The 23699-nt window shown below is 36.8% G+C and overlaps 1 protein-coding gene across 49 annotated transcripts in view; it reads right to left on the reverse strand.

Annotated features, from left to right (window-relative positions):
* The window catches only part of RIMS2 (regulating synaptic membrane exocytosis 2), a 612588-nt gene that overhangs the window by 366628 nt on the left and 222261 nt on the right, over positions 1-23699 (reverse strand). For 8 of the 49 annotated variants that reach the window (XM_045453977.1, XM_045453976.1, XM_045453973.1 and 5 more), the window contains exon 1: positions 21414-22099. The exons of 36 other annotated variants lie outside the window; for them this stretch is intronic. In XM_045453977.1, the coding sequence (XP_045309933.1) occupies positions 21414-21535 (122 nt within the window). In that variant the 5' untranslated portion in view covers positions 21536-22099. Of the gene's footprint in view, positions 1-21413; positions 22101-23699 lie in introns of those variants that run through there. 5 more of the 49 variants (XM_045453982.1, XM_045453980.1, XM_045453979.1 and 2 more) reach the window with 2 other exon arrangements.

Consider the following 23699-nt stretch of genomic DNA (forward strand, 5'->3'; position numbering starts at 1 on the left):
ATTAACTGTTGATATTTTGGTATATTTTCAGGGTGCCTGAGTGGCTCAGTCAGTTGAGCATCCGACTTTGGCTCAGGTCATGATCTCGTTCATGGGTCCGAGCCCCACAGGTCCGAGGCCCTGGAGCCTGCTTCAGATTCTGTGTCTCCCTCTCTCTCTGCCCCTCCCCTGCACTCTCTCTCTGTCTCTCTCAAAAACAAATAAAAACAAAAAAATTTTAATATTTTGGTATATTTTCTTCAATTCTTTTTTCTTTGCGTGTGTGTTTTTTGTTGTTATTTGTAAAATAAAACAAAAACAACATCTATGTTCTTTTTTCACTTGACATGGGTGAAGGAAGTCAAAAGGCATTAGTCTACTATCAAATCACTGTAAACATAATGGAAGTCAACAGAAAACTAGGATCTTGCTTTGTGTACAAGATTTTATGAGCCCAAATAAAATGAGATCAATCTCTATTTCTTTGAATACACTAATCTAATACATTTTTTGGCTTTGTTTTTGTTTATTTTTCACTTCATTTATAGCTACACTAGAAGTGATGTTAGTATAAGACTTAAAGTCGTTTCTTAATGCCAATCCTCAAATGTCTACAGATGTATAATCAAATGTAACCACAAATAGGATTTAAACAAATTTGGTAAAAAGCAGTTTGAAGATTTTAAACAGATGCTAAGAGACCTTCTGAAACATCCAAACCATCTGTAAGAGGTGATGGAGGAAGATGTCTAGCTGATTGGGTTAACAAGGCTCACCTGCATTTCTGCAGCTAGCGGCAATGAGACAGAGAGGCTAATTAAAAAAGAAGGCGACAACTTCAGATGTGGAAACAAATTTTAGAGACTATGCATTTATTGTTTCTGGAGATAAAAATCAAAAAGAACTTCTTTCCTGATGGAGTTGTCTGTAGATAAGGGAAAAATGTGGTAACTAATTAATTGAGAATAAATAAATAATTCTCAAGCAACACCATGAAGGACCTAACTGAACCCAAATAACCTAATTTAGTACCACTACAGACAATGCAATTTTTCTTAGCAATCTGGAGACCTTATCCATGAAAATCCTAGACCCTGTGTTCTCTAAGGCCTGCTAAACACCTGCTACTCCTGCCTATTTCAAAGAGCTTCCTTTACTGATGTAGAGGTTTTATACCTTGCTTTGGTAGCAAGAGAGAGAGAGAGAGAGAGAGAGAGAGAGAGAGAGAGAGAGAGAAGGAGGGAGGGAGAAAGGTAGAGAAGGAAAAAAGAGAGGGAAGGAGGAAGGCAGGAAAGAGGAAGGGAGGAAGACAGGGATGAAAGGAGAGTGGGAGGGAAAGACGGAAGGAAGAAAACAAACTTCTGGTATGGGCAGACTCACTTCAAATCTTTATCCTATGATTATTTTTGTGAAATTAACAAGTGTACCTTCCAGTGACAACTCTGGTGAAAACTGTCCAACTTTTTTTTTAAGGTTGGCTCTTGAGTCATTTCATTCCCACTCATGAATGCATTGAACTGTCACTGCCTAAAAAACTAGCTGGAAAACATTTTGGCATTATCTTTTAAAGTTGAACATATGAATGAAATATATCCAAGAGAAACTCCTACATATGTACAACAAGAGATATATCTGAGAATGTTCACAGAAGCATTTTCACAATAGAGAAAATTTAGAAACAGTCCAAATGCCCATCAGTGGGAGAGTGTATTAAAAGCTGTGATATCGTCACACTACTGATTATCATATGGCCACCAAAATAAATGAACTACCACAACCCATAACAATATGATGCAATGTAGAATTAAGTGTAAAAAACAACACCTTTTGAAAAAGGTAAAACAACTAATACTTGTTGACAATACATACATATTAAGAAACCCGTGTAAAAAAGGAAAGCGAAGGAATGATGAACCGGGGGTTCAATATAATAATTGCCACAAACTAGAGGAGTCAATGAATGAGATGAGGTTAAAAAAATGGTGAGGTATAAATTATTGTCACGGTACCAGCTCCATTTTGGGATGGTGTGTTCATGAGTGCTTATTAAATTATTATAAAATAATTAAGAGGCTCCTGAGTATATGGGGTTAGTATATGGTTTTCCTTCTTCCCATAAAAAATTATACAACTGAGAAGAATAGATGAAACAATCACTTTAAGGCATTGGATAGGACAAGGTTGAAATTCTTAAGAAAAGAAAAGCATATAAGATACACTCCATACTAGCTTTCTGCCTGGAAACAATTTCACTTCAATTTCACAATGAGGAACTGGAGCCCAGGCAGAGAGCATAGGGCTTACTGAGCATAAGAAACAGGCGGGTGTTAAAAACAGAGATTAGAATCAAGCTTGCTAATGCAGTGGGAATTTGTGATGCATATTACAAGAGAGAAGGGAGCTAAGTAATAACCTCAGAAATAGGCATAGAGTTTTTACTCAGGTTTCTGCCTAAATCCTCAGTTGTACATATGCGGGCTTTCTGGAACCTGGTAGACTGCGCTGACTGATGGCTGAGGGCTGAGAGATGAAGAGAAATTTCAGAAGTCACACAATAGGATGGAACTCTCTGATAAAGCAGGCTTGGAAAGATATTTGTGAAAATCTCAAGGCATTCAGTTGAGACCTTAGAAAGGTGATGCATTAAGAGTAAGAAACCACATCCTAGGAATAAAGGCTATGCTCTATGACAAAGGAAAAGACTAGAATACTATCCAAAGAAAGCCTAAAGGCAGCTTTGATAAAATCAAGGTAATCCTCCTTAATTTAACTGCCTGTTACTGTTTTGGTTTTTTTTAAGCATTCAAAAGCAGTATTTATGGGGCACCTGAGTCAAGCCCCACATCAGGCCTGACACTGAGCATGGGGCCTACTTGAGATTCTTTCTCTTTCCCTTTGTCCCTTTCCCCGCTGCCCCCCCAAATTAAAAAACAAACAAACAAACAAACAGAACTCTTTCAGTAAAAACATAAAGAAATATATATGTAATTAGAGGTATAGAGGGAAAGGGGAAACAAATAGGACAGAGAAAAAGATTTAAAGAAATAATAACCAACATATTTTAAAATTGATGACTGATATCAACCCATATATCCAAGCAGCCTCAGTGACCCACAATGAGAATAAATATAAAGAAAAATACTTCAAACTGCTGAAAACAAAAGACAAAGAGATATATTAAAGGCAGCCATAGAAAAAAGACACTACCTAGTGGATAAAAACAATAAAAATTAGAGCTGACTTCCCTCCATAAACAATGGAGGCCAAATGATAACTGAATGATTTAAGTGCTAGAGAAAACAAAAGGTTCACCTAAATCTATATCTAATCTGTAATTAAGTACGCTTCCAAAAATGAAGGAAAAATAGATTTTTTTTAACCTACAAAGGCTGAAAGAATTCATCACCAGTAGATGAAATACTAATAGAATTTCTTCAGATACAAGAGATATGATGCCAAGAAGAGGTCTATATCTGGAGAGAGGAATGGAGATAAAAACAGTAAATGTGTACGTAATCGTGAAAGGCTTTTCTTAAAAATAAAAAAAAGTAAATTAATTTAATGCAAAATAATAATGCATGGGTAAGTTTATAATGTTTGCATACAATAAAATATATAGCAATAGCACAAAGGGCAACTGAGGTAAAAAATTAAATTATACTGGCTAGAGTGATAACACCAAGATGGCGACACCAGTTGTTCCCTGCTTCACTCCCTCTCACCGTAAGAACAACTAGAACTATTCAAGAATAAGACACCATCAAGAGAATCCCAGAACACAGGGCTGAGGCTGAAGCACCCCCTGCACCTAAGAGACCAAGACAGACTGCATTACAAGAGGAAGAGAAGTGGCTAAAGTTGACTGCATTGCCCCTCCTCCAGCCCAGTGCAGCATCATGCAGAGAGGTCTCCCCTGGACCGCCGGTTTCTCCAGTGGGAAAAGAGAGCCCATGGGGTACAACCAGCACCCCCAGCATTGTGGGTCGCTTTCCAAAAGCCCCTGCTCTGATCGCCAAGAGGGTTACTGGGGAATCTCAAGGTGCAACCACAGAACCAGACTGTGGCTACTTCCCTCCCCTGCAGGGAGGGTCTTGAAACAATCAGCACACAGATCTTGGCTGAGACATCATACCTGCGGTGCCCAAGTAGTAATCCCAACCAGCAGCTTTGCTCATCTGCAGAACCAAGTCAGGGGGCCACTCTGCCCAGGGAACTTGCTGGGGTGCAAATCTGCCTGATTCAGATGTTCGAATGAAGAGTTTTGCAGCCCTAGAGCCTGGTTGCCCATGCCCAGGCAAGGAGCTGAATCACAGCCCCACCCACTGTGGAGTGTCTTCTGGCCCATCTGACCAGAAGGGCTGGCGACAACTCCTGGAAGCTTGTGCAGCCCAGCTGCACATGAGCCAAGAGGCAGGCAGAAGAGCTGATCACCCTCAGAGCAAAGCCAGTACCAGGTGTGTAGTGTTTCCATCCTATGCACGGGCAGGGCGATTAATTCATAGCCACAGCTGATGGTAGCTCCTGGCCCCTCCCAACTGAGAGCCTAATTGGGAAACGGAGAGTGACCTGGAGCAGCCCCACCCCCACACACAGGCAAGGGAGCTGCAACATAACCCCACCTGCTATAGTAAGTATTTTTCAGCCCCATCTGACCAGAAGGGCTGATGAGGCATCCGGCAGCACTCAGGCCAAGAGGCAGGCAGGCAGAGCCAATAGTTTGCAGAGCAAAGCCAGTAGCCCTATTTGGTCGGGGAAGGAGGGGTGCAGGTCGGCTTGAGTTAAGACAATAAACTAAGAGCTTTGCCTACTAAGAGCTTTACCGAGCGGCTTTAGAGCTGCTTCTCCCACTGTGCCCAAGCAGGGCCTCTCATTTGTAGTCCCGCTCATCACTGAGTACAGCTTTCAGCCTACCCAAACAGGAAACCTAAGCAGAGCACACGGGAAGCTATGTAGCTCATTCAACAGCCCTATCTAGAGTGGCACTAGAAAAGACGGCAGAGCCTGGGGCTTCCCCTATCTGCAGAGCAAAACCAGTGGTCTCACCTGACCACGGAATTCAGTGCTCAGTCTGGGCTGATTTGGGTCCCAAACAACAAGCTGTACAAGTCCTGGGTCCTGTCCTGCTGCCCTGCCAGAGCAAGGAAGCTAATTCATAGCCCCATCTTGGGGTGCCTGGCTGGCTCGGTTAGTAGAGCATGGGACTCTTGATCTCGGGGTCATGAGTTCAAGCCCCATATTGGGTGCAGAGATTATTTTGTTTTTAAATGTCAATTAGCTCCATCCAGTGCTGAATAAGACACCCACTCCTAAACATCTAGTAAACCTGACCAGAGAACTCAGGCAATCGTAGAGCCTGTCCTACAGTCTCACTTTGGTGGGGAACAAAGCCCGTAGTCCTATTCAATTGTTCCTAGCCAGTAGCACACATGCCCCATCCCAGGCCTCAGAATTCAAACAGCTGCCTCCACCTGCACCTCAACCTGCACCACCTGCCCAAGGACCACACCTGCAGACAGACCCAGAAACCCAAACTCAGTTGACTGGTGAAGACCTGTCTCTGCCAAAGCAACCCTGTAAACTTTAAAAAAAGGAGCCCGACTACTCAAATGTGCAGACACCAACATAAGGAATCAAGGATCACAAAAAAAAAAAAAAAAAAAAAAGTCAATATGACAGCACTAAAAGGAAAGTAACAAGTTCCAGTAACAAACCCTAAAAGAATAAAATTCTATAAACTATCAAAGAATTCTGAAAAATCCTCTTAAAGAAGTTAAATGAACTACAAGAAAACAGACTGCTAAACAAAATTAGGAAAACAATGCATGAACAAAAGGAGAAGTTTAAATAGCAACCATAAAAAAAAAAAAGGAAAACCAAAGAGAAATACGAGTTGAAAAAGTCAATAACTGAACTGAAGAATTCAATAGAGAGTTTAAAAAGTATACTCAATCATCAAAAGAATCAGTGACCAAGAGGATAGGACATTGGCAATTACCCAGTCAGAGGCACAAAAGGAAAAAAAGAATGAAAAAGAGTGAAGAAAACCTACATGAATCTTAAGACACAATGAAGAAAAACAATATTGCATTATGGGAATTCTACAGGGAGAATAGAAATGGAAAGGGACAGAAAATATATTTACAGCAATGAAGCCAAAAGACACCAAGTAAGTTGAACCTGAACAGGACAACACCAAGACACATTATAATTAGATTGTCAAAACTCAAAGACAAAAAACTTTAAGAGCAGCAAGAAAAAAAAGAGAGAAGATACATGTAAGGGAACTCCCGTAAGACTATCGATGGATTTCTCAACAGAAACTTTTCAGGTCCGAAAAGAATGGGATGATATATTCAAAATATTAAAAGAAAATAATTGTCAACCAGGAATTCTTTACTCAAGGAAACTGTCCTTCAAAAACGAGAGGACAAAAACTTTCCTAAACAAATAACAGTTGGGAGAGTTCATTACCACCAGACCTGCCATACAAGAAATGTTAACCATATATCTGATAAAAGGTTAACATTCAAAATAATAAGAACATGGGGCACCTTGGTGGCTCAGTCGGTTGAGTGTCCAACTTCATGTCACGATCTCACGGTTTGTGAATTTGAGCCCCACATCAGGCTCTCTGCCGTCAGTGCAGAGCCTGCTTTGGGTCCTCTGTCCCCATCTCTTTCTGCACCTCCCCTCGTGCTCTCTCTCTCTCTCTCTCAAAATTAAACATTAAAAGTTAAAATTAAATATTAACAATTACATATAAATATAAATTATATATGGAAGTCACAACTTAATGTCCAAAAAAAGAAAAGCAAATAACCAGTTAAAAGAAATGGGCAAAGGTTCTAAATGGACCTTTTTCCAAAGAAGATACATGAAAGGCCAACAAGTATATGAAAGTTGCTCAATATCACTGGTCATTAGGGAAATGCAAATTAAAACCACAATAAAGGGCGCCTGGGTAGCTCAGTCAGTTAAGCGTCCAACTTTGGCTCAGGTCATGATCTCATGGTCTGTGAGTTCGAGCCCCGTGTCGGGCTCTGTGCTGACAGCTCAGAGCCTGGAGCCTGCTTCTGATTCTGTGTCTCCCTCTCTCTCTGACCCTCCCCCGTTCATGCTCTGTCTCAAAAATAAATAAACATTAAAAAAAATTTTTTTAGGGGCGCCTGGGTGGCGCAGTCGGTTAAGCGTCCGACTTCAGCCAGGTCACGATCTCGCGGCCCGTGAGTTCGAGCCCCGCGTCGGGCTCTGGGCTGATAGCTCAGAGCCTGGAGCCTGTTTCCGATTCTGTGTCTCCCTCTCTCTCTGCCCCTCCCCCGTTCATGCTCTGTCTCTCTCTGTCCCCAAAATAAATAAACGTTGAAAAAAAAATTAAAAAAAAAAAAAAAATTTTTTAAAAACCACAAGAAAATACCTGCCTGTTACAATGCCTGTTACAATCAAAAAGACAAGCGGTAACAAATGCTGGCAAAGACGTGGAGAAAAGGGATCTATGCACAGTTTGTCGGTGGGATTGTAAATTGGTGCAGCCACTATGGAAAACAGTATACAGGATCCTCAAAACATTAAAAATAAAACTGGTACATGATCCAGCAACTCTGTATCTGGGAATATATCCAAAGGAAGTCAAAGAACCAACTCAAAAAGACTTCTGTGTCCCATGTTCATATAGCAGCATTATTTACAATAGCCAAGACATTGAAACAACCTAAGTGTAACGCATGGCATGGTGACTATAGTTAACAATACTGTATTATATATTTCAAAGTCATAAGAGAGTAGTTCTCACCACAAGATAAAAAATAAGCATAGATCTATGTGTTGATTGATGTTAACTACACTCATTTTAGCAATCATTTTGCAATATATACACGTATCAAACCATTATGTTGTACATCTACAACTAATACAATGTCATATGTCAATTATATATCAATTACAAAGTTAATTACTTTAAAAATTAAAAAATGAAAACGGACAGAACCATGAGCCAAGGAATATAAGAGGCCTATCAAAGCTGACAGCAGCTCCCAGCTGACAGCCGCCAAGAAAACAGGGACCTCAGTCCACAACTACAAAGAATTGGGTTCTTCCAACAATCTTAATAAACTTGGACACGGATTCTTCCCATGATCTTCCAGATAAGAGCCCAGCTAGCTGACACCTTGATCCAGCTTTGTGAAACTGTCAGCAGAGAACTCAGATGACTCTGCCTAGAATTCTGACCAATAGAACTGCAAGGTAACAACTGGGTATTTTCTTAACCCATGAAGCTTGTGGTGATGGAAAACTAATACGTGATGCACTCACATGAAGTGTTTTATAAAGTAATAAATCTTTTTTTTAACGTTTATTCATTTTTGAGAGACAGAGACAGAGTGCAAGTGGGGGAGGGGCAGAGAGAGAGGGAGACACGGAATCCGAAGCAGGCTCCAGGCTCTGAGCTGTCCGCACAGAGCCCGATGTGGGGCTCAAACTCACAAACTGCGGGATCATGACCTGAGCCAAAGTCGGACGCTTTACCGCCTGAGCCACCCAGGCGCCCCGTAATAAATCTTTTTTACATAAGTCACAATAAACAAAAGTAACTTTAAAAGACAATTCAAAGATTAGTCCTCATGCATGGGGCACCTGGCTGGCCTAGTCAGTAGAGCATGCAACTTGATCTTGCGGTAATGAGTTCAAACCCCATGTTTGAACTCACTAGACCCATGGGTCCAGAGACTACATTAAAAAAAAAAGTAAATTAAATTAAAAAAGATTAATGCTCATGCAGGGGAAGAATTCCATATAATCTTTGGACTGTATTATCTAACTGTGGTACCACTTTTGACTGAAACCGCTCATCTATAATTTGTTGCAACACCGATGATAAAGGCTATAATGAACATTTCTTTATTTCTGTGGGCTTCATGGGAAACATGGCAATATTCTTTCAAGCACATATTGCTCTACGTATATTTTCATCACCAGATTTATATTTTGTGCATATGGTTTTATAACAAGCTGTTCAGTTTCTAAGGAAAAATAGTGTATCCTATTTTACGTACACCAAGTTTTGTTTCAAAATTAAAATATAACTCCACAGGTCCCAAAGCAGCAATGTTTAAAAACTCATTGCAAAAAATACATGTGGCCTTGGAAAATTTTATTAATTTAAAAGATGGGCCTTTATGACAAGTAATTACCATCAAACTTTGAGCACACACTTTTTATTTCTTATACTATGATTGACAGCCAGTTGAAGAACTGGTGATTACTCTCAGAAAGTGAAATTTCACCTTCAGTCTACTCATCCCCATCCCAAACATCATCAAATTTCCTTTAAAAATTCCACATGGAAATTATCTGTGAAATGGATCCTCATTAAACACGAGATGAAGAATGAATATTATGGCATTTGTCTTTTCATTGTATCTGATCAGACATTTACTGACAGATCAGAAATATCAAACTTGTATTTTCTGTGAAGAAAGCCTGTGTACATGTTGCTCACATTTTACCATTAGCAACAGTCATTAAAATGCGGATGGAGCAGCAAAGAAAGAGTAACTAAAAGTTATATATTCTCTGTATAATCTGATGATACAATAATTTAATCAGGACATGAGTTTCGCAAATTAACCACTGGACAACTGGCTATTCAATGATATTTGCGGGGGGGGGGGGGGGGGGGGAATTACAAACAATGAGCTTGGGACTATGAGAGAAACTACAAATATAATTTCTGACAGCATAGTGTTTAATAAATACAATTTAAAATGTTAAAGAATTGATTCTTCTTTGGATAACGGCCAAGGAACTCCTATCAAACTAACCCTTCCAAAGATAATACGTCCTGGACAAAATATGAACAAATAACTACATGAAGTCCCTAGAAAGTAACAAAAAGCAGACAGACACTGGGGTGCAATTGACATTCTGAAGAAGGGAATGACACTAGGTGTGTTTGCCATTTTTATGACTTTAAGCCAAATCTATTCAATGCCTGGAGGCTACATCTGTATCAGAAAATTCAGAATTTTACCAACTTGAAAAACCGGAGGACAGAGTTTGAGCAAATACAGAAGGTGGAAAGTGAGGGGGAAATGACAAAAAGAAAGCTACAGGAAGGAAAAATAAATTTCTGTGGAAAATAAATACTGCCAAATCTCATGCATGCACAGAAAGACTTCAAGCAGCTCAGCTAAAATTAAAATATTTAAACTAAAATTTCAGCTGTTCTACCTCACGGGAAACAAAGTCTGTAGCTCAAGTTCAGCCAAGTTAAATTCCTGCTTTAAAAATAATCAGCACTCTTCAGAACAGATTTCAAAGTCTCTATATAGTATTGTTGAACATGTCCAAGACAAAATTTAAGATTACTCAAAATGTTAAGAAATGGGAAAACATGACCCCTACTCAAGAGGAAAAAGGATTAATGGAGACTGATTAAGAGATAAGTTGGATGTTAGAGTTGCAGAAAAGGATTTCAAAGCTAGTATGATAACTGTTAAAGGAAGTGAAGTAATATGCTCATAATGACTGAAAAGATAGGAAATCTCAAAAGAGAAATAACCATGTAGAATATAAAAAATAACCAAATAGGGGCGCCTGGGTGGCGCAGTCGGTTAAGCGTCCGACTTCGGCCAGGTCACGATCTCGCGGTCCGTGAGCTCGAGCCCCGCGTCAGGCTCTGGGCTGATGGCTCAGAGCCTGGAGCCTGTTTCCGATTCTGTGTCTCCCTCTCTCTCTGCCCCTCCCCCGTTCATACTCTGTCTCTCTCTGTCCCAAAAATAAATAAACGTTGAAAAAAAAAAATAACCAAATAGAAATTTTAGCACAAAAAGTAAAATATCTGAAATAAAAAATGATGAGCTTTTCACCTGAGAACAGATTATGAAAGAATCAATGAACTTGAAAATTAATCTGAAGAACAGAGAAACACTGAAAAAGTTACAAGAATTTCTAGTATAATTTGTGAAAAGCCTAAAATACAGATAATTGAGCAATCAGAAGGAAAAGAGAGATGGAGGCAGAAAAAAATATTAGAACAATAGACAAAACAATTATCAAATTAGGTAAAAAATACAAATTTACAGACTTAAGAAACACATCAAATCCGAAGAAGATAAATAACAATTAAAGCCACACATGGGCACATCTCAATAAAACTACTACAAACAAAAGAGAAAGAAAATTTTGAAAGCAAATTGAGAAAAGCAATGCAATAAAATACAAAATACATTAAAATACAAAAGAACAATGATTTAAAGTGCTACTGGCTTGTCATGATAAACTTCTCATCAAAAACTAGACGACTCTTGGGGTGCCTGGCTGGCTCAGTCAGTTAAGTGTCCAACTCTTGATTTCAGCCCAGGTCATGATCTCACGGTTAGTGAGATGGAGCCCCACATCGGGTTCTGTGCTGACAGCGCGGAGCCTGCTTGGGATCCTCTCATTCCCTCCCTCTCTGCACCTCCCTTACCCTCATCTCTCTCTCTCTCTCTCTCTCTCAAAATAAATAAATAAACCCTAAAAAAAAAAAAAAACTAGAGGACTCTAAACTATTAAAAGAAAAGATGGGAGGGGCGCCTGGGTGGCGCAGTCGGTTAAGTGTCCGACTTCAGCCAGGTCACGATCTCGCGGTCCGTGAGTTCGAGCCCCGCGTCGGGCTCTGGGCTGATGGCTCAGAGCCTGGAGCCTGTTTCCGATTCTGTGTCTCCCTCTCTCTCTGCCCCTCCCCCGTTCATGCTCTGTCTCTCTCTGTCCCCAAAATAAATAAACGTTGAAAAAAAAAAAAAATTTTAAAAAAAAAGAAAAGATGGGGCACCTGGCTGGCTCAGTTCGTACAGCAAGCAACTCTTGACCTTGGGTTTGAGTTCAAGCCCCACTTTGGGTGTAGAGATTACTTAAAAATAAAATCTTTTTTAAGGAAGGGAAGGGGAGGGGAGGGGAGGGGAGGTTAGAAAGGAAAGGACTGACAACAGAGAATTCTATATCCAACAAAAATATTCACAAAAAAATGAAAACTAAATAAAATTGTCTTTCAGATAAGAGTAAATGGAGAAGTGACTATCTGCACTTCAAGACATGCTAAAGGAAGTTCACCAGGCTAAAGAACAGTATATCACTAGAAATTTGGATCTTCAGGAAGAAAAATGATTAAAATGATAAGAAAGAGAATAATTAGGAAAAGAACAGTAATCAGTGCAATAGTAGACAAACATTACAGAAAAATCTACAAAGCTAAAAGACAAAATATAATAAACTCTTAGGTAAACTGATCAAGCAAATGAAAGACCATTAATTGCTAAATACCAGTATCAGAAATAAAAGGATTATATTATAAAGTGGATATTAAAGTGGACCTTAAAGGATAATATAGGAAAATTATGAAATTTATAACAGCAAATTAATCAACTTAAATAAAAATGGCCAATTTCTTGAAAAACACCGCTTACCACAACTAGTAAAGATTAAACAAAATCTAAATAGCCCTATTTATCTTAAAGAAACTTTCACAAAAAGAAAACTTCCTGTCCAAATGGTTTCACGGGTAAATTCTATCAAATATGTAAGGAAAAGTAACACCAATCTTACACCAAGTGTTGACAAAATAGAGGATAAGTTAAAAATCCCCAACTCACTTTATGAGCTCACAAAAATCTTAATGCCAAAACCTGCCACCGACATGTCAGTAAAAGCAAAATACAATAGGTTTTATGAATACAGATGAAAAATTCTTTATAAACAGCAGAAAATATTGGGGCACGTGGGTGGCTCAGTCGATTAAGCATCTGACTCTTGATTTCAGCTCAGGTCGCTCAGTTCATGAGTTCAAGCCCCACACTGGCCTCCATGCTGACAGTGCAGATCCTGCTTGAGATCTTCTCTCTCTCCCTCTCTCTCTGCCCCTCCTCCACTCTCTCTCTCTCTCTCTCAAAAATAAATAAACTTAAAAAAATTTTAAATAGTAAAAAATATAAACCAGCAACATACAAAATGGATAATATCCTATGACCAAGTGACATTTAGCCCAAAAATGCAAAGTTGGTTTCATATTCAAAACTCAACTAATATAATTAGCAGTATTAACAGAACAAGGAAGTAGAATCATGGTCATTTCAATAACTGCAGAAAAAGCATTTCACAAATGCAAACCCATTCAAGGTTTAAAAAAAAAAACTGTCAAAAACTAATGGACTCCCACAACTTCTTTTTAACATTGCACTATTAGTCCTAAGCATTATAATAAGAAAAGAAAAAGAAATAAGAAGCATAAATACTGGAAATGCAATGAAACTATCTCTATTTGCAGATGACACGATTGTTTACATAGGGTAGTGTGGCAAATCTACAAGACAACTATAAGAACTAATAAGTAAGTTTAGCAAGGTTAAAAGATACAAAGTTAATATTAAAAATAAATTAGATATTTACAAAGTAGCAGAAAACAACTAGAAGCTGATATTTAAAAATAATTCTGTTTATAGTAAGACCATAAACTTAAAATTCTTATGAAAAAAATTAACAAAAGTCATTCAAGACCTCTTCCCTTTAACCTACAAAACACTGTTAGTTAATTTAAAGAAGACCTAAATAAATGAAGAGATATACCAGCAGAAGATTCCAAAGTTGTTAAGATGATAACTCTCCCCAAATCAATCTACAGAAATACAACACAATCACAGCCTTAATCCTAAGTAAACTTGTAAATCAAGATTAACAAATTGATTTATAAAATATGTATGAAAATGCAAAGGATCTAAAATATTCAGCCTATTTGGAAAAATTATAGGGGTGGAGAACTTATACCACCTGACCTCAAGATTACTATAAAGGTAAGACATTGTGGTATTGCACAAAGACAGACAAAAAACATGGATCAATGGAATGGAATAGACAGCCCAGAAATGTAAGCACACGTATACAATTATTTAATTCTCTACAAACGTGACAAAGCAAACCGATAGTGAGTAGAAAGTCTTTTAAGTCTTTTCTGAAAATGATGATGGAACACTGGATATCCACCCGGAAAAAAATATGAATCTTGACCTCTACCTCACACCATATACACAAAAATTAACATGTGACGGAACATATACCTAAACTGCAAAGCTAATACTCTAAAACTTCTGGGAAATACATAAGAGGATAGTTTTGGGGCACCTGGGTGGCTCAGTCAGTTAAGCGTCCTACTTCGGCTCAGGTCATGATCTCACGGTTTATGAGTTTGGAGCCCCACATGGGGCTCTGTGCTGACAGCTCAGAGCCTGGAGCCTGCTTCAGACTCTGTGTCTCCCTCTCTCTGCCCCTCCCCTGCTTGCACTCTGTCTCCTTCTGTCTCTCTCAAAAATAAATAAACATTAAAAAAAAAAGAGGATAGTTTCATGAGTTAGGGATTGGCAAAGGATTTTTAGACAGCACACAGAAAACAAAAACCCTAAGAGAAAAAAATTGATAAATTAGATTTCATCAAAATTAAAACTTCCACTCATATAAAGGCATTATTAAGAAAATGAACAGGCAAACCACAGACTGGGAGAAAATATTCACAGAGCGTATATCTGACAAATGATTGATATCCAGGTAGGCAAAAAACAAACAAACAAAAAATTCTACAACTCATTAAGAATAACAAAGCCTAATTTTTAAAAAAGTAGGATGTACAGTTGGCCAATGAGCATATGAAAAACTGTTTGACATTGTTAATCAGGCAAATACAAAATATCATAAGGAGATGCTATTATAAACTCACCACAAAATGACAAAAATTAAAAAGACACATCCTCAAATGTTGGAAAGTGTGTGGAAACCCCAAAATGCTCAAACATATTTGGTGGGAGTTTAAAATGCACAACCCCTTCATGCAAGAGTATAAAAATGATTGTCCACAAATAAGACTTAAGAGAGAGAAGGGTATATTCATAAAATGGAATATTATTCAGCAATAAAAAGGAAAAAAAACTACACATACATCCAACAACATGGATAAATATTTTTAAATTATGCTGATTAAAAGTCTTTTATAAAAGATTATATTCTATATGATTTCAATTATATGAAGTTCTAGAACAGACATAGGTAATCTATACCAGGCGAGAAAAAAGCAGAACGATATTTGGTTCCAGAGGCTGGGGGAAGACAGTGTTGACTGGAAAGAAGCATTAAGGATCCGATAAGTGTTGGAATTCAGAGGTTAATAATATATAGTCTTTAACTCAAGAAGCTCACAGCATAGTGATTTTAACAATATCACAGAGCCAGGAAGCGGCAGGCCTAAGATACGAACACCAGTTCCACGGTCAACACTACAGAGCATACGGCTAACACAGTACGTATAGGAAAGTCAAGCACAGATCAATTCTTGACTAAACATGGCAGCTCTCCTTGCCATTTTCCATTTCCTCTACCTCTGACATTTCAAAGGTCACTCAGTGAGATGGAAAGTTTAACAAGGTTTAAAATGAGAAGTCCAGAGTTGGATTTTAAGTAAGCAGTTGAAAACTGTGCTTCTAGAGCCTGATGTGGATCCCATGTCCCACTTTCTAAATCAGAGCTGCTCCACTTTTGCCTGCTTTACATACTGCGTTACATTCTGAAGGAGGTATTCTCTGGTGAAAACAAAAAACAAATGAACAAAAAGCGGAGTTTGAAAACCATTAGGCAAAATAAAGCCATGAGCAATGGCTTCTCTCATTTTGCCCAAAATAAAGTGTTCACACACCTTTGTGAGATATTTAAAACTTCTCAGATTGAGAAGCTAAACTCAAATTGTAGATCAGTCCTAGGAATTCTTTTGTTATACACATGAATCTTTGTGACTGATGAGTGAGTATGAATATGAGAGCTCATAGCACATATGAAACGAATTCACTTCAGTAATTGGTGAATAGTGCCAGCATTAAACAGAAAGCTTACCAGTAATGATCTTCTTTGACTTCTCTAAGATCCTTCATAATCATATAAAAGTTGGTAACAAAAAAGTACAGGTAACATTTACCTGTCAGTCATCAACAAAAACAGTAGCTTTATAAAAATTTTCCAATAAAGAAAATATTTTAAAACTACATCACTGGGGCGCCTGGGTGGCGCAGTCGGTTAGGCGTCCGACTTCAGCCAGGTCGCATTCTCGCGGTCCGTGAGTTCGAGCCCCGCGTCGGGCTCTGGGCTGATGGCTCGGAGCCTGGAGCCTGTTTCCGATTCTGTGTCTCCCTCTCTCTCTGCCCCTCCCCCCTTCATGCTCTGTCTCTCTCTGTCTCAAAAATAAATAAACGTTGGAAAAAAAAAACAAAAAACTACATCACTATCAGATTAAGTATCTGTACTAAAAATTGTGGTATATAGCTAAGGTCCACAGTAAATATTCCAGTAAAAATATGTGTGATACCCATTCATGAATCAAAAGTCACTTTGATTAGAAATAAAGAGATAATTGTTAAGATTTGGTTTTATGTCTGTGGTATATGATTAGTATTTCAGTAATCATTAGGAGATATATATATATATATATATATATATATATATATATATACTAATAGGTATATGATTGGTATTTCAGTAATCATTAGGATATATATATATACTAATAGGTATATGATTAGTATTTCAGTAATCATTAGGATATATATATATACTAATATATATAGTAATATATATAGTAATATATATAGTATATATATCTCCTAATGATTACTGAAATACTAATCATATACATATATACATATGTATACATATATGTGTATACATATATACACATATATATGTGTATATGTCTATATACATATGTATATATGTATATACATATACACACACATATATATCCAACAAGGTTAAATAAATATGTGTGTGTGTTTGTGTACATGTGAGCATGTGTGTATCAGACTACTGAGTGCCTTAGACTTCAGAATAAAGACTGTCCATTAAAAAATGTTCCTATAGGGGCGCCTGGGTGGCGCAGTCGGTTAAGCGTCCGACTTCAGCCAGGTCACGATCTCGCGGTCCGTGAGTTCGAGCCCCACATCAGGCTCTGGGCTGATGGCTCAGAGCCTGGAGCCTGTTTCCGATTCTGTGTCTCCCTCTCTCTCTGCCCCTCCCCCATTCATGCTCTGTCTCTCTCTGTCCCAAAAATAAATAAACGTTGAAAAAAAAAATTTTTTTTAAATGTTCCTGTAATGAAAATCAGTTGTGCTACAATCATACCAACTCCAAATGATGCACACTGTGCAGACTGCATTCTCAAAGCTATGAAAAGTGAGCATGCTGTTCTTTTAATGTCAAAGTAGTCATTAATGTGCCATGATGAATAACAGGAGTTTATGCCAAAAATCCTGAACACAAATTGATGGCTTCATTATAAACCAAAGCTGTAGTAAATGTTATGTAAAGGGCTAAATACTTCTCACCAAAACCACTACCAGAGTAAATAATTAAACATTTATTTTGCAAAATCAAATTTTATTTCGATAATATTAATGTTTTAGAACTGTGGAAATTTGTCAGTGGAAAGGAGTCCATTTACACTAGGTAATTTCAAGCTTTACATTTCATTTTTTATAGACCAGCCCTGTAATTTATTGTCAAAAAGCAACACTTTTCAGAAGTACTAATAATAATTAGTGGAGGATGGCAGGCACAAACTGATGCTAGTCCAGGCAAAGCAGATCATATGGTTATCTTACCGGTAATTGAAAACACCAACAAATCCAAATATCCTTTAGTCTATTAAGGTTTTTGTAATCTTAGTTTAAAACATGGAAGTCTGCCTCTTCTCATTATATGTATATGGAAGGGAGAGAAAGACTGTCTCTAATACCTCTTCTGAATAAATTCCAGTCCTATAATGCCCCTGTGTGGCCGGACGGCACAGGAAATTCACTGCCACACATTTAGTTACAAAGAAATAATCACATCTGGAAAAAATACAGATTTCTTCTCTGTACAAGAGAGATTACTCAAAATCGGTAAATGGAAAAATTTGAAGGATATGAATCAAGCACATTTTCCTGCACATTTTATCACAAAAGATAGTTATCATATCTTGTCCATTTGAATACTGCTCAAAGCAATTGAGTACTCAATGCAGTGAACTCTGTTAAAAATGTATCTTCTGGCATCCTGATATTACTTATGTTTGCTTCCAAAGACAAGCTCACAAAATGATTTAAGCTTCATAATGCTTTTAGCACTTGAGGATTTTTTTTATTGGCAACAAAAGCAATTATCTTTGTATCTGATTAAATATTTAATTTGGAAAAATGAGTTGATAGTAAGGAAACTTGATAACAAGAATTTAAATTAAAGTGGCATTTCATCAAAACCTGTCAAAGTGGATTTATGCAGGATGCAGATCCTGATTTTTTTTCTTGCTTTACCTTCAGTTGTTTCATATTAGCTGTAAAAGAACAGAGGATATCCTACCACTGCCTTTATGCACATTTTAAAATGGTACTCAACAACCGCAATGATGAGAGAAAAAGCTAAGAAGTTTCAGTTTGAAACATAAGGGTTGGTCCCTATGGCTTCCAACAAGTCTAAAATATTCTAGTGATTTTCACTCATAAATAAATTTCAATTATTCATTTGATAATAAAATACTTTAACAATCTATATTCATCACCAATTTAGTAATTTAGTATCCAGAATATATTACTGGTGTATTTAAAATCTTGGCTCTTTTGACAAGTTGAACCTGTAAATGTCTTTGGAGTAACTATTATGGGAGATTTTTGTCTTTGAACACTTTATCTTCCATGTCATAGAAGTAAACTGCCCTACCATCTGAAACCTGATGCAAATTGAGTTGCAGATTTAGGGATTACTTACCAGATTAGTTACCTGGGAAGAGTCTCAAGATTACTACTACTTGAAAGGTCCCCCTCAACAACATATCATGTATAATCAATGCATAGTACTATTTTAGTAATTTCTCCTAGAAAGCAATTTAGAATAAAATATATTCCAATTGTCTATATCTCTGATGTTATTTTTCCATCAGTTTAAAGATCATAGATCATGTCACAATACAACTACTGAATATTCCATTCGAACTAGTCCAAACAATTAGGTGATTACTCTACATGTTGTAACAACCAAGACTGCTCTTTCCAGAGACAGTGTTACATAATTGATGCTTCAAATCCCAAAACCATTAATGTCCAGTCCACAAGGTCAAAAGGCTCGTTATTTAGAAACATTTTTAAAGTTGTCGTAAGATCACACCTAATGACATACCAGCGTCCTTCTTTTTCCATGACTTTTCCTTCAAGAATGATTTATTAGTCTACATCTTACTTTCTGATTCAATGCTAACTGAAAGGTTGATGTCTAGGCATTTGTATATTTTTAAAGAACCTCAGCAGAAAAAGAGCTCTAAAAGACCATTATATCTGATCTGAACACAAGTAACCAAAACACGAAAATATGTGGAGGCATTAATTGTGAGTTATATAAACTTACTTTCACTCTTCATACTTCTAAAATAATAACTATTGGCACAACTGGTTTTGACTGATTTTGAAAGTAAATCAAGTAGTTGATCATTTATGAAAATCAGTAGATCTACATGTGAAAAAATGTCATATGTTTCTTGAAGACTAAGAAGTTAAAGAACATATAAAGCAGGGATTTTTTTTCCCCTGAAGCAGAATACATTTTTATTGATTAGTTGGTAGTTTCAGATAATCTTAGGTTTAAAAAAACCAAAATAAGGTTAAGTAAGACTGGTCTTACAGAAGCATCAGAAACTTCACATTTTAATGCTTAATTGCAACAGCATAAAATTCTGGATTTTTAATAATGAGAGCAATGCAATCATAAATACATGCCAACAATAAAAGAAACTTGAAGCTAAAGCAAAAGCAGAGTGATAGGGATCCACAGTTCCGTCAAGATATAGATATTCCCATATTTTAACACTAATGTTTCCTTTAAAACTAATTCCTTGCCATACTGTTAACAGCACAATTACTAACATGAATATACATCCAGACCTAACATTAATATTTTTAAACACATAAGTTCTTGGCATTAAAAAAAAAAAGATAGAAATCAAGCAAAGAAAAGATTTATACAAGATGAGTACAAATCCTAAAACTCTGGTAGCTTCAGGTCATGGAAATTTTAAGAAAGCCATACTGCCTCTTTTATTTAAATATAACATGCAATACAGATTATTTTTACCATAAATTACAGACACTCAAGTGATGTATTACTAAATTAAAAAGCCCAGTATCTTAAAATATAGATAGCCTGTTACAGAATATCACAGCACTTCACATACTGTTATATATTTTAAATTATCCAAAAACTAAACATAAAAAAATAGAATTTGTCAACTGAATAAAACTGTCCTGAGGAAAGAAGTGAAATTTTATAAAAAACAGATATGTTACTTCACATTCAATGAAAAGGTCATCAATATATTTATCCTCGGTAAGCATTTTAAATGTCCACAAATTTTAAAAGCCTCCTTTTCCTTTGCTAAATTAAGACACATACTGTGTAATAGTTTTTTTTTTTTTTTTTTAATCTCTAAATAGGCTGCCTCACATTGTTCAGAAGAGACCAGAAGAACCATTCAGTATTCTGTGCACTATTACTTCTCCCTCAATTTCCAGAAGGCTTTAGTGCATTATTATCATGTTCAAAAATTTCTTCCTCAGTCCTTCTCCACGTATATTTAGTTAAAACGGGGTCTTTTCTACAGTAGGTATGTAACATTAGACATTCTCACCACGCAAACAGCTGGGTGATAAAACTGCATTTTAAAAGCATTCTTTAATAGGCTGTCTCTTTTCGTGTAAGCCAGAGAAACCGTCTAAAACATATGTTCATAATTTCACAATCTTCTCCACACACATAAAATGATGAGGTTGAAAAAGCACTAGGAATTCATAACAAAGCATCCTTTCAAACTAGCTGACCAAATACAAAGCAATACTAGCAGTTTGATAATACAGCTTGTTTAAAAGTGATTATTGATCTACTCTGCATAGAGAAATGTCTCAGACCCAGGAAACATCTTCCGCATGTTTTACAAAGAGCATGCATGACTGCTAATTCATATTTTCCAACAAATCACATAGGATTATATATCCCCATCCCTATAAATGCATTGTAATCACTGCCATGATCACAAAGGAAAAAAAAAACTATCAGGCATTTTAAATTGATCATTTTAGTTATTAGAAAATGAAATCATGAAACAGCCTGTATTATGTTTCAGAGGTCAAACTAGTTAAATTTAAGATGCTTTTGGGGGCTTTGAAGTAAGCTTATTTTCCTTCTCAAAATTCAATTAAGAAAAATGCCACATAAAATTTTATATTTGTGATAAGAAGACAACACCCTTATCATACCAACATTTCAGTACAGAACAATTTTTACAGGCATATCAGATTATTATTCAGAAAACATCAATGCTGAAGGAAATAGAGTTTAGCTTTACTCACCTTGCATTGTTCAGCGTTTGTCCAAAAAGCTCATTTTGTAAAATATTTGGTGGGGATGAGAAAACCCCATGAAAATGAGATAAGACAGAATTGCAGACCTGGCGCAATGTCTCAAATTGCATTTTCTTTCTTTCCCCCCCCCCCTTCTCTTATTTTTCCTTACCACCTGTCTTTAAAGTCATCTATTTGCAGACACCATCAAATAAAAACATGCCAATCAAGTTCCATATTTCTCCTGAGCTCTGTAGAAACTGTGCTTAAATGAGCAGAGGTTGATAGTTAATTGTACAGTCATTATTCTTCTAATTCAGTCGTAGAAGATTCAGTGCCCGTACAGCTTTCGGCTTTCTCCTGACTGTAGCAAGAATTCTAAACAGCAGTAAGCTTTTTGGGCATTCCCAGCTGAAGTGTGAAGCTGAGCTGCTCTCATGGACTCTACTTATATTTCTCTAAGCCTATTAAAAACACGCAACGAATAGATGCTGTCGTCAGGAGTTTCAGCACATCTGGCTGCCAGCAATAAAATCTCAGAAGTAATAAAAATGGGGACAAGGTATCTTCTCAATGTTACTACTGGGTAAGAAGGAGAGGAGTTCTGCATTTCCCAACCCTTTTTTCTTTCCCTGGAAAACAAGCAACTCCAGCAACAGAGTATGTAGGTCTCTTCACTGTGCAGGCTGCTGCATAGGACCAGAACCCTCTAAAAATAAGCGGTATATCCTTCTTTTGATATCGTGAAGCAATAAGACAGACAATACAGACAATAGGGCTTTTATTGCCTGCATTCACAGTGCTGTGCTTCCAAAGAGACATTTGGAAAACATGAACTTATTCATCTTAACTTCTTCATTTGAAAATGTCTTCCTTTGTTTTTAAAGAAAAATGAGTAACATTCAATCCAGTCTCTTTCCAAAGGCCGTACATATTGACTACATGATTATTTGTGCAATTTTAGAAAAAAATTATACTCTGCTACTCTATCAATTAAAACTCACTTAGGCAGCACACATTGAATGTGAACTTTTCCACAAGTCAAAAAACACAACTAAGGCCAGGGACTTTATCAACTATTATTAATTTATTTCAATAAATGGTGGTCATCGCATTTCTCAGAAAAGAATATTTCCTGAAGGCTCCAATTGTCTTAGAGTACCTCAGATCACCATCCATTCTTAAAAGAGTAATTCTGGTTTAGATCAAATGTTTGGGTTATTAAATACCCATGTGCATCCAATCTTACTACAAAAGATGCTCTAAAAGTTGTGTGTAAACCAAATTTTAAAAGTCAACTCACTCACAGGGGCAATTAATATTTTTATTGCTCTTTAACTACTCCTAAACCATGACATTTCTATAACAAGTATATCCCTTTTAGGCCTTTTTTACCTCAACTTTTAGCCCTCACCCTTTCCATCCCCTTCCACACATATACCACTAGCAACAAATAACCAGGCACTTAAATACACTAAGAAGTTTTTTTAAAAACTGGTGAATTCTTTGTTGACATGAATAAGCATTTCACAAAAGAGCAACACAAAATAAACATGTAATAATATAAATTTTGAAATGACACAAGATAAACATGTAATAATGCAAATTTTTAAGTAATTTCTTTCTTTTAGAAATTAAGATGTTTAATTATGGGTTTGTCCTCAACCAAGAGTGCCCCTGTTTTGCTTATTATTTATTATTTTATATTTTTATGGGTGCACATTCATCTACTTATGAAACATATATATGTAATAACTATAAAGTATTTTTTGGCTTATAAAGTACTTCTAAATTTATTTTTTTAATATCCAGAAAATGTGAGCAAGTGGCAGTTCTGCCTTTGTTTCATAAATGAAAAGAAACTGAGGCCTTAAAAGATTGAAGATCACACAGCTTATATAAATAGAGTATCTGAATGAAGATCTCTGCCTTGGACTCCACATCACATGCCCCTTTCCTATCATTCTGTCTTCTATGTGCACACACACACACACACACACGCACATACACACACACACACACGCACGCACACACACACACACACAGACATCCATTGTGAATAGATCAGTCTCTATACATGAATAGGAAAACTACCTGCCAGTGACCTAATCAAAGATATTTCAGTTAGAGCAAACATCCCAATGGTTTTAATTCATAAGTAACTTTAAATAGATTTCTTTCCTTTCACTCAAACAGAAGCAACCTGATATGCTAAAAATCTTAAGCTTCTGATCATAAGTGAATTTTTTATGTCTATAAAAGGTCAATTTCTATAAGTGGAAACACATTTTTAAA

Source organism: Leopardus geoffroyi, chromosome C3 (assembly GCF_018350155.1).
Source record: "Leopardus geoffroyi isolate Oge1 chromosome C3, O.geoffroyi_Oge1_pat1.0, whole genome shotgun sequence".
Taxonomy (NCBI): domain Eukaryota; kingdom Metazoa; phylum Chordata; class Mammalia; order Carnivora; family Felidae; genus Leopardus; species Leopardus geoffroyi.